The sequence below is a fragment of the Chiloscyllium plagiosum genome, chromosome 4, assembly GCF_004010195.1.
Source record: "Chiloscyllium plagiosum isolate BGI_BamShark_2017 chromosome 4, ASM401019v2, whole genome shotgun sequence".
Classification (NCBI taxonomy): Eukaryota; Metazoa; Chordata; class Chondrichthyes; order Orectolobiformes; family Hemiscylliidae; genus Chiloscyllium; species Chiloscyllium plagiosum.
Window position 1 is genome coordinate 126,636,526 of NC_057713.1, and position 12,533 is coordinate 126,649,058.

The following is a 12,533-nucleotide window of genomic DNA, read 5'->3' on the forward strand; positions in this document are numbered from 1 at the left end:
TGCCAGAGGAAGTGGTGGAGGCTGGTACAATTGCAACATTTAAGAGGCATTTGGATGGGTATATGAATAGAAAGGATTTGGAGGAATATGGGCCGGGTGCTGGCAGGTGGGACTAGTTGGGTTGGGATATATGGTCGGCATGGACGGGTTGGACCGAAGGGTCTGTTTCCATGCTGTACATCTCTATGACTCTAATTCTGCCTAGCTTATTATGCTTCTTACATTTCTCAAACTTCTGGGAAAAATGCAAGAATCACTGAATTTTCAGAAGCTCTGCTGCTTATTGAAAGCACAAACAATGGGGGAGATGTTTGAAATGAAAACCTAGCGAAAAAGGGCTGATTTTCTAAATTAACTTCTCATGGTAAGTATAGTCGACCAACACAGCATGTGAGGAAATACGTTGTTACTCTGCACATGACTTTTGTTCTTTTGGTGACTCAATGCCTTAGGAGATACAGGAGAAGTCATAGAAAGAAATTACAAATGGCATGGAAATTTGTAAAAGTATTCTGAGATTCTTTGAAATTTGCAGCAATTATACAAATAGTGATCATACTACGCTGGCATTCTAACCATCTTGTGGTTGCTTCTAAGATAAGGCAGCTTTCAAATAAGATATCACGTTACTGTGGGTGGGGTGGGGGGGCCTCATACGGAAGTGTTTGTTTACTGGAGCTTTTTTCTAAACATATTTTCTCAAATTTAGTCCTGTCAAGAAGTCAGATAACCAATCAAATAATTAATTTACAACCCAAAACATTTCAGAATTGTTTGGCAAGGTAGACATTCTAAATAATACAATGTCTAAAATAAGAAGAGCGACAATGTTGAGGCTTGCACAATAGAACTCCTATCAATAGGATTGGGAGGAGAGAAATTAATTGTCATCATCCATGTTAGACGCCACATTGGATACGGGATTCTACTTAAAGAGTTTGAACAGTTAGGAGCTAACTTGCATCAGTTTTCATGGTAAAGGATGCTAATGGCATTCCAAAAATACCAAATAATCAAGGGGCTAAAATGGAGGAAGAAATAAGCACAATAACTATCACCAGAGGAAAGGTACTAAGGAACCTAATGGGCCTAAAGGCCGATAAATTCACTGGACCTAATAGGTTGCATCCTAATATTTTAAAGGATATATTAGAGAAATAGAGGACGCCCTAGCGTTAATCTCCCAAGGCTTCTTAGATTCCAGATGATTGAGAAACTGTCAAAGTAACTCCATCATTGAAAAAAGGAAGGAGACAAAAACAGGTAACTGTAGACCAGTTAGCTTCATGTCTGTTAAAATCTATTATAAAAGTGCAATAGTAAGACATTTAGAAATACATGATATAAACACAGTCAACATATTTTCATGGAGACGAAATCATGCTTGACAAATTTATTACAATTCTCTCACAACATATCAAGTAGAATTGATAAAGAGTAACCAGTAGATGTAATATATTTGGATTTCCGATAGGGTTCAATAAGATACTGCACATAAGGCTAATTACTAAGATAGGAGCCCATACAGTTGAAGTAATATGTTAGCTTTGATCGAGGATTAGCTAATAGAAGACAGAGAGTTGGGATAAAGGGAGCATTTTCATGATGGTAACCACTAACTACTGGTGTGTCACATGGATCAATGCTGGGTCCACAAACATTTACAATATATATTGATGACTTGAATGATATAAGTGAATGTACTATAGCCAGGTTTGTGGATAACACAAAAATAGGTGGGAAGGCATGTAGTGAGGATGACACAGAGAGTCTATAGGGGAATGTAGTGAGTGGGTAAAAATCTTGGCAGGTGGAATACAACGTGGGAAATGTGAGTTTATGCACTTTGGCAGGAAGAGCTGAATATTATTTAAATGAGGAAAGCTGCACCCCAAAGCTTTGGGATCCTTGTACATGAATCATAAAATGTTAGAGTCCAAGTTAAGAGGATAATGGGGAAGTAAAATGAATTGGCTTTTAGTTCAAAGGAATAGAGGATAAAATAGTGAGATCTTGCTGAAACTATATAAGACACTAGTGAGACCAAATCTTAAGCATTGTGAATAGTTTTTGCAAAGATGTACATTTCCTATGTCTTCTAGCATTAAGCATTATTTGTAAAAAAAAAAATCGAATTTACACAACTAAGAGCAAGGCTAATTGCTGAATACATGGCACGATGCAATGATACACTTCACATCATTTTTCCTGCTGGAAAAGATTGACACAGTTTTAATGTAGATGGGATCCCCTCACTTTCTGAACAAACGCTTATACTATTAAAACAACTTTTGGATAGTTAAGCGAAGGGGGAGGAGGGAGACGTGGAAATGGAAGAGAACTAGTAGGATTTGTCACAGAGACTTTGATTGCAAAAAGTGACATTTTGAAAAGCCAGTATTGAGTGTTATTCAGCGACCCCTGCTGGAAATTGCCAGATAAACCTGGCAGTCTGGTAGCATCTGTGGGGAGAGAGCAGTTAAAGTTTGAGCCTAGTGATCTCCCAATATAAAGGAGGCTGCATCCTCCATTGTGGGCGGCACGGTGGTTAGCACTGCTGCCTCACAGCGCCAGAGACCTGGGTTCAATTCCTGCCTCAGGCGACTGACTGTGTGGAGTTTGCACATTCTCCCCGTGTCTGCGTGGGTTTCCTCCGGGTGCTCCGGTTTCCTCCCACAGTCCAAAGATGTGCAGGTCAGGTGAATTGGCCATGCTAAATTGCCAGTAGTGTTAGGTAAGGGGTACATGTAGGGGTATGGGTGGGTTGCGCTTCGGCGGGTCGGTGTGGACTTGTTGGGCCGAAGGGCCTGTTTCCACACTGTAAGTAACCTAATCTAATCTAATCAAATACTGTTGACTAGATTAAAAGAAGTATTTGTTAAATACTGCTTCACTTGAAAGATATGTTTGGGGCTACGGGCAGTGAGGATGGAAGAGGTTAAAGGACAAGTGTTACACCTTGTGTGATTGCATGAGAAAGTGTTCTGGGGAGATTGAGGAGGTTATAAGAGACATGGAGGTAACAGTGTCTGTGAAATGCTGACAGTGGAGGAAAAGGGAAGTTGTGTTCAGTCTCTGTCCATACTTACCTGTATATTTCTTTGTTTAAAGGATCCAATACAAATTTTACCTTAATAATATATTTGAGATGTGTCCTCTGGCTTCTCTTCAATTAATTTTCAAAATTTATCTAAACCATTTAAAACAGAAATAAATATTATAATTTGTTTGCATAAGTGCATTCTGGAAAGCAACATATACATTCTAAGAATGCAGGTTTTCAGTGAAGATGGACATATCACTCTGACAAAGACATCAAGTCGAAGACCAGGGTTCTTTTTGAAAAGAGGAAGACCTGCAACTATTAATAGCAGAAAAACAATTCAGATTTGGGAGAAAATTACTGCAGATGCTGGGACCTGTACTGGGAATCATGGTGGGTTAGGCAGCATCCATGGAGAGAGATCAAGCTAATGTTTCGAGTCTAGATGACTCTTCATCGAGCTCAAGCTCTGATGCAGAGTCATCTTGACTCGAAACATTAACTTGCTCTCTCTCCATGGATGCTGCCTGACCTGCTGTGATTCCAGCATGTTTTTATTCAGAACAATTCAGATGGTAAATTCAATGCGTTTAAAATCTTAAAATTATAACTACAGAAAAGTGAGTGCAGGAGGACATCATTGATCTTGTGAAAGTACAGAGGAGATTGAGAAGAATGTTATCAGGGCTTCAAAATTACAGTATGTGGAGAGATTGGATAGGTTGGATAGGTTAGTGCTAGAGAACACCATGGTGGCTCAGTGGTTAGCATTGCTGTCTCACAGCACTAGGGTCCCTGGTTCAATACCAGCCTTAGTGACTGTGTGGAGTTTGCACATTCTCCCCTTGTCTACAGGGGTTTCCTCCCACAGTCCAAAGATGTGCAGGGCAGGTGAATTGGCCATGCTAAATTGCCCGTTGTGTTAGGTGCATTAGTCAGAGGGAAATGGATCGGCGTGGGTTATTCTTTGGAGGGTCGGTGTGGACTTGTTGGGCCAAAGGGCCTGTTTCCATGCTGTAAGGAATCTAATCCAGAACAGGGACTGCTGAGAAGGTAACTCAATCAAAATGCTTAAGATACTGAGCGGCTTGAAAAAAGTGAGCAGGAAAGACCTGTTTCTCCTCGTGGAGAAGTCAATCAACAAGGAGTACACAGATTTAAGGTGATTGCTAGAAAGATTAGAGCAGACTTGATGAAAAACTTTTTCACCTAGGGATTGGCAAGTGCCTGGAATTCATTGCTGTTGAGGCAGGTACCCTCAACTCATGAAAACATGCAGGAGTAGCCGGAACAATACAGCATGCCGAATACACAATTGTTCTTGTTCGTGTTGAACTAATTATCATTGATATTAATTATTGAGTTATTAATTTTAATTGTTTGATTTCATAATTTATTACAATTACATTTTAAAAAGTAACAATTTGGCAAAGTCAAAGGAATAATGTAGTTTTTTTTTCTGGAATCTCTATTGTCATGGCCATCAGTCAACAAGTTGGAGAGATTACAATATTTACAACAGCCTCGACAGCAAATGTACATTTTGTAATAAAGTTTATTTATTCAGCAGACTTTTTTTAAAAAGTGTATCTAGAAATTGCAGCAAATAAAACTTGTGTATGTTCAAAACTTCAGCAACTTTTCCTGTGAAAGTACATATAATTTTTCTCGAAAACAGCAGCTGTTGGGAGGACAGTTACATAACCCAAAATATGTGTGTAGAATCAATCGTAGTCGCTTGTAGGCAGTACAGTCTCCAGAAGTGATTGATGGAGGAATCACCCAATCATCTCCATTCTGGCAGTGAACAGAAGTGTCAGTATCTGCAGCCAAATTTCTCTGTGGATAGGTTAGATAGAAATAAACTACCTCCACTCATTTGGCAGTGCAGGTTGGGGGCATAGTTAAGAATTAGAGCCAAACCTTACACAAGTAAATGAAGAAGTGCTTCTCTACAAATAGGATGGTAGAGATTTGGAACTGTCTCCCACAAATGGCAATTGAGTCTGTCAGTCTTTTCTAAGCTGAAACATATACGCATGAAAAGGCTGGTCAAACAATACTGTGTTCTTGGTTTGAAGATAAAATTATCAACAGATAATGTACTGTAGGACCTAAGTATATTACATCTCTGTACTTTCACTGCTGCTTCAGATAGTCTAACAAGTCATGACACCTATATATCTCAACCTGTTGGAGTAGGTAATAATTGACAGTAATTTAAGATATGCCTCCTTAAAGGTGTATGTCACAGTGCCACAATAGACGCTATGTCTATTGTTAATTTTAAACCTGAGATTAATGGAAATTTGTTAACTACAGTTATTAAGGAATTTGGAGGCAAGGGTAGTTTAAGAAATTAGCTAACGTATCAACCACAATCTTACTAAATGTCACAACAGGCTCGAAAAACTAAATGGTCAATTTCTGCTAATATAGAGTGAGGAGCTGAGGCGCAATAGTGAAATGCTAGTGCCATCAGTGGCAGATCAGTGTAATTGCGGCACAGTATAATTACGGTATATAGGCAATTTCCATTAAAATGTGCAGACAAATTATAATATTCCCTGGATGTTCAAATGGTAATTTTACATGGAGAACTGACTTCTCAAGGCTTGGGTTGGCACAGACATGAAACCATAACATCTGATGCAAGGATGTCATAAATACCATGCTGTAGGGGGCTGTGACATGCAAAGACAGCAATAGAAAGCTGCAGCTTGAAACATTACTGTTTGCAGGCATTAGCCAAGATATGAAAATGTGTTGCTGGAAAAGCGCAGCAGGTCAGGCAGCATCCAGGGAACAGGAGAATCGACGTTTCGGGCATAAGCCCTTAGCCAAGATATCCCTTGTTGATTCTATTGTCTCTTTATTAGCATTTGCCACTCTACGGTCTTTTGGCACAATTCCCATTTTCAAAGGTTTCAACTGAATTGTTAAGGTCTCACTTATCTGAGTGCCAAATTCCTTTGCCTTGCTGGGATGCATACTATTTGAATCTTGATTCAGAGATGCCGGTGTTGGACTGGGGTGTACAAAGTTAAAAATCACACAATACCAGGTTATAGTCCAACAGGTTTAATTGGAAGCACATTAGCTTTTGGAGTGACGCTCCTTCATCAGGTGATCAGATAATCACCTGATGAAGGAGCGTCGCTCCGAAAGCTAGTGTGCTTCCAATTAAACTTGTTGGACTATAACCTGGTGTTGTGTGATTTTTAACTTTATATTTGAATCTTGTGGTGTTTCCATTGTATTCCACACTTTACTTTTAATTCACTTTCTTTTGAATTTTTATCTCCAGCACAAATTATTGCATGAGTAACCCTAGTCTTACTTTCCTGAAAGACTAATGGAAAATATTCAGTCAGTATCTTTCCATTTCTTCCTCCTGAATAAAGATCCTCAACTTCAGTTTTAGGTAGCCATGATGTGGAGGTGCTGGTGTTGGACTGGGATGGACAAAGTCAGATGTCACAGAAGTCACCTGACCTCACCTGACAAAGGAGCAGCACTCTGAAAGCCTGTGATTTCAAATAAACCTGTTGAACGATAACCTGGTGTGGTGTGACTACTGACTCAATTGTAAGTGATTCTACACTATCTCTGTTGTGAATTTCCTAAATGTTATCAGAAATCTTATTCTACATTAGGTCGCCCCTATTCTAACCTCTCAATAACACATATCTGGAAATGATCTGCTGCATATTTGCACGTTATGGTTCAGCACATTACTGAACAATCGAAATATGTTCATGCCTGTTTGAGAAATTTTAGCTTTTTGAGAAAATTTAGAAATTTTACAGAACAGATATGAAAGACTGCAGAGGCTGACTGATTTTTGTAAAGTGCAGTTAAGTATTTTGGGGCAATTTCAAAATCAATTCCCTGGTCATGTTAATAAAACATGTGTTTACAGTTCTCTAAGGGTGAATGAGGAATAGAAGTGAATCATGAGCACTTAAAGAAAGAAATGATACTATAGAGAATTTCGTAGAAGGTTCAATTGGCTGGATAGCTGTAGTGCATTGTCATCTATTCCTTTCCAACCAGCTGGTGTACGTATGTAGGGTTGTGGCTAGTAGTTCGAAGCAATCCACGTCAATACTCAGGGTTCAAACTATGTTGATATAGTTCACTTCTGGGATTCACCTTGATCTCCCTTTGAAGTAAATAAATCAGCTGTTAAATAATTGTACTAGTGACCTATGTTTCCTTCTTTGTCCACACCTGCACACACTCTCACTTCCCTGCTTAACTGAGATACTGGTACTTCTAATGAACTTTAAATGTTACAAAATCCTTTGATAGCCCTGCTGCCTCTATGAGATTCCTAATTGTTTTTTTATGTTATATGTGACCTCCCATCGATAAATATATATGTTAGGTGTCCCCACCGTGGGCAGCACGGTGGCACAGTGGCACAGTGGTTAGCACTGCTGCCTCACAGCGCCATGAGACCCGGGTTCAATTCCCGACTCAGGCGACTGACTGTGTGGAGTTTGCACATTCTCTCCGTGTCTGCGTGGGTTTCCTCCGGGTGCTCCGGTTTCCTCCCACAGTCCAAAGATGTGCAGGTCAGGTGAATTGGCCATGCTAAATTGCCAGTAGTGTTAGGTAAGGGGTAAATGTCGGGGTATGGGTGGGTTTCGCTTCGGCGGGTCGGTGTGGACTTGTTGGGCCGAAGGGCCTGTTTCCACACTGTAAGTAATCTAATCTAATCTTAAAAAAAAAAGGGGCAGAACAGTGGCTCAAAGGTTAGCACTGCTGCCTCACAGCACCAAGGACCCAAGTTCCAGTCCAGCCTCGGGCAACTGTGTGGAGTTCGCATGTTCTCCCCATGTCTGCATAGGTTTCCTCCAGGTGTTCCGGTTTCCTCCCGCAGGTTAGGTCGATCGGCTATGCTAAATTGCCTATGATGTGCAGGATTGGTAGATTGGTCAAGGGATAGGGTAGAGGGATGAAGCTAGGTGTGATGCTCTTTGGAGAGTTGGCGTGGACTCAATGGCCTGCATCCCCACTGTAGGGATTTTACAGTGAAAATGTTTTCTTTAGGATCTGGATTACCTCAAACATTTGTTTCAAAGTCCATTTAACAATATCCAAAATTACAATAAATTCTCTCTTCTTTTGGGAGGAACGAAAGTCCACAAATCCATAAACTTTTGTTACAACACGAGGTAAACCCTCCTGCTTAATTTAAACCAGAGACACAGAAAAGATTAATCCCGTGCAGTAATCTGTAAAAATTCAAGAAGCCAAGAACTAATTAGTGGGCGGCACAGTAGCACAGTGGTTAGCACTGCTGCCTCACAGCGCCAGAGACCTGGGTTCAATTCCCGCCTCAGGTGACTGACTGTGTGGAGTTTGCACATTCTCCCAGTGTCTGCGTGGGTTTCCTCCGGGTGCTCCAGTTTCCTCCCACAGTCCAAAGATGTGCAGGTCAGGTGAATTGGCCATGCTAAATTACCCGTAGTGTTAGGTAAGGGGTAAATGTAGGGGTATGGGTGGATTGCGCTTCAGCGGGGCGGTGTGGACTTGGTGGGCCAAAGGGCCTGTTTCCACACTAAATAAATTAAAATAAAAATAATTAAAATAAAAATAACAACTTTATTTCTTAAAAGTATAACAGAGAATAATTAACTAACAACTATTTACAACTCCTTCCACTAACCTATCTTTTATCTTCCCCTTCTATAATACTAGTCCGATAAAACCTCCTGATAAAGATTTACTGAAAAATTCAAATTTCAAAACCAGCCAGCTGTCGAATCTTCTCTTTACAGATTTGCTCTCCAAGTCAGTGTCGATGTTTTCTTTGTGCAAACTCCTTCACTCAACAGGTACCTCTCAGAGAGTTCTGACTAGCAGCCTACATCTGTTGGTCTTGTGGCAGTTCTCTCCCAACTGCTCAGATTTTCTGGTCTTATACCAGCAAAGCATCGGATTATGTCATAGGCTTTTAAGCTTGTCAATATTCTAAATTCAAACTTGATTAGAGTTTTGTACTTTTCAGGGAATAATTTAAACTGATTGGCCTAATTTGAATCTGTTTTTGTCTCCAGACAACCAGCTACCCTAACTGCTGGACCACATACTACATTGTATCTTGTTGAGAAAACTTGGTGCTGACAGGTAGTTCTGCTAGCAGTACACTCACATCTTCATAACGTTTTGCAGAAGGTTTTTAAAACTAAGAGCAATCCAATCCAACTCAGGGTTAAAGATAATTACTCTAAACATTTCAAATTAACTATGCTTCCCTTTTAACCTAGACATTAAAGACACCCATTCAAACACTCAAGCATCATGCACACTAAGATACATTCACATACATCCTTACAGAAAAGAATAGCATGTGCATTTAAAAGGTAGTAAAACAGGAAGAAATCAGTTTTCTTTCCCAACTTACACTAATTTAATAGAACTTCACTAAGGGACACTTTGCAAACCTTAATGTTAACTATTCATCGTCTTCTGACCATGAATACCAAATACAACAAGTTTGCTACTGAAAACAGAAACATTCTTGACCACAGCAATGTTTGCAAAGCAATTTATAATATGCATACCCAGATTCCAGACAGGGTTGGTTTGTTATTAACTGGTCTAGTCTTGTTGCTTTTTTTCCCTCCATTAATGGGACATGGGCATTGCAGGCTGGCCAGCATTTCTTGCTTATCACTGGTTGCTCTTGAGGTGGTGGTGGCGAGCAGCCTTCTTGCGCTGCTGCAGTCCATGTGCTGTAGATTGATCCATAATATCCTTAGGGAGGGAATGGTGATATATTTCCAAATGAGGGTGGTGAGTGGCTTGGCGGTGAACTTGCAAGAAATGGTGCTCTTCTTGAGAGAAGTGGTCATGGGTTTGTGAAGTGCTAAGGACCTTTGGTGAATTTCAGCAATGCATCATGTAATTAGTGGAGGGAATGGATGCTTGTGGATGTGGTCTTAATCAAATGGGCTGTTTTGTGCTGGATGGCTATAGAGTCATAGAGATGCACAGCATGGAAACAGACCCTTCGGTCCAACCCATCCATTCCTGATGAAGACCTCATGCTCGAAATGTCAACTCTCCTGCTCCTTGGATGCTGCCTGACCAGCTGTGCTTTTCCAGCACATGTTTCAACTCTGACCTCCAGTATCTGCAGTCCTCAACTTTCTTCTCTGTAAGCTAGACAGGTTACATTTTTTTTAAAGAACTGGATCTGATTTCCTTGTAAGGAGATTTGCTAGTGCTCATAAAGTTGGTTTAAGCAAGCTTGTCAAGTGGATGGGAACCCAAGTAGCTACCTAAATCGAAAGAAAGTAAAGTTGGTAATGGAGTAGGAAGCTGCTAGGGGGAAACAGGAGAAACAAAGCCAAATACTGTATTGAGTATGCTTCAGATGCAGAATGACATCAAGAATACAAAGTGCATCCTACCTAAATGTATGCATTGGCAAAAAAGATGGTCTGAGGGCATAAATAGAGATAAATGGTTATGATACATTTACAGGAAAATGGTTTCATGGTGACCAGGAGTAGGAACTCAATATTATCATCTACCCAGCAATGTGGAATAATGCTCAGACATATCCTCCACAAAAAGCAGGACATTCCAATGTTGCCAATTACCACTCCAACATTCTACTCAGTACAGTGATGGAAAGTTTCATCAACAATGCTATCCAACAGCATTTGCCTCGCAATAACCTGCTCACTGACCCCAAGTTTGGGTTTTACCGTGAGCATGCAGCTCCTGCCATTATATTGGTTCAAACATGAAGAGCTGAACTCAAGAGATGAGGTGAGAGTAACTCTCCTTGACATCAAGGCCACATTTGACTGACTGTGGCATAAACAGCATGGGCAAAACTGGAGTCAACTGGAATCAGGGGTAAAACTCCTGTGGATTGGAATCATTCCTGGCACAAAGGAAGGTGTTTGTGGTTTTTTGAGGTTAGTCAACTCAGCTCATCGCAGCAAGAGTTCAAGATAGCGCCCTAGGCCCAACCATCTTCAGCTGCTTCATCAAAGACCTTCCCTCCAATTTCAGAAGCGGAAATGCTTCCTGATAACTGCACAATGATCAGCATCAATCATGACTCTTCAGATACTGAAGTTATCAATATTCAATAGCAACAAGATCTGCACAATATCCAGGTTGGGAATCGAATGTGCCAAGTACCATTCATACCACACAAATGGCAAAGACCATCTTTCTGAGATTCTAATCATTACCTCATTGACATTCATTGCCATCTGTGAGGCGAAGGGAGGGGAGGGGATTCAGAACTCTGCTTGGGCGGAAGAAACTTAGGTTAGAAACAATGTTCAATTTAAATAAGGGTAATTACAAAAATTTCAGGATATAGCTGGCTGGTGTGGACTGGAAAAGGAGTTCAGCAGCAGAGATGGTTGAGCATCAATAGCAGACTGACTTGGAACAAAGACATATTCCAGTGAGGATTCAAGGAAGGGGATGGGCCAATCATTTCTCATCGGTTTTCACTCAGGAAAAGGAGACTATTGTAGAGGAGAAGAAAGAGATACGAGACATTAGATAGAAAGGATTGAGGTTAGTTACGAAGACGTGTTATCAATTCTAGAAGGAGTGAAAGTAGACAAGTCCCCTGGGCCGGATGGGATTTATCCAAGGATTCTCTGGGAAGCTAGAGAGGAAATAGCAGAGCCTTTGGCTTTGATATTTGAGTCGTCATTGTCTACAGGTTTAGTACCAGTGGACTGCAGGATTGCAAATATTGTGCCCTTGTTCAAAAAGGTAATCATAGATCAGTGAGCCTTACTTCTGTTGTAGGAAAGGATTATAAGAGATAAGATTTATAATCGTTTAGCAAGCAACAACTTGATTTCAGATTGTCAACATGGTTTCATCAAGGGCAGCTCATGTCTCACAAACCTCATTGAGTTTTTTGAGAAGATGACCAAGCATGTAGATGAGGGTAGGGCAGTTGACATGGTATACATGGACTTCAGTAAAGCCTTTGATAAGGTTCCACATGGTAGGTTGTTTGAGAAAATACAGAGACATGGGATTGAGGGTGATTTAGCAGTTTGGATTAGAAACTGGCTTTCTGAAAGAAGGCAGCCAGCGTGGTTGATGGAAAATATTCAGCCTGGAGTCCAGTTACTAGTGGTGCGCCACAGGGATGTGTTTTGGGACCACTGCTGTTTGACATTTTGATAAATGAGGAGAAAGTGAGGACTGCAGATGCTGGAGATCTGAGCTGAAAAATGTGTTGCTGGAAATGTGCAGCAGGTCAGGCAGCATCCAAGGAGCAGGAGAATCAACGGTTCGGGCATAGGCCCTTCTTCAGGAATGAGAAAGGTATGCCAAGCAGGCTAAAACAAAAGGTAGGGAGTAGGGACTTGGAAGAGGGGTGTTGGGAATGCGATAGGTGGAAGGAGGTTGAATGCGATAAGTGGAAGGAGGTTAAGGTGAGGGTGATAGGCCAGAGAGGGGGTGGGGGCGGAGAGGTCAGGAA

General features: G+C 40.9%; 1 protein-coding gene across 1 annotated transcript in view; it reads right to left on the reverse strand.

Annotated features, from left to right (window-relative positions):
* Positions 1–2,851: 2,851 nt before the first annotated feature.
* tmem70 (transmembrane protein 70) overlaps positions 2,852–12,533 on the reverse strand; it is a 21,787-nt gene continuing 12,105 nt past the window's right edge. The window contains exon 3 of the mRNA XM_043689161.1: positions 2,852–3,190. Coding sequence (XP_043545096.1) covers positions 3,180–3,190 — 11 coding nt within the window. The 3' untranslated portion in view covers positions 2,852–3,179. The remainder of the gene's footprint in view (positions 3,191–12,533) is intronic.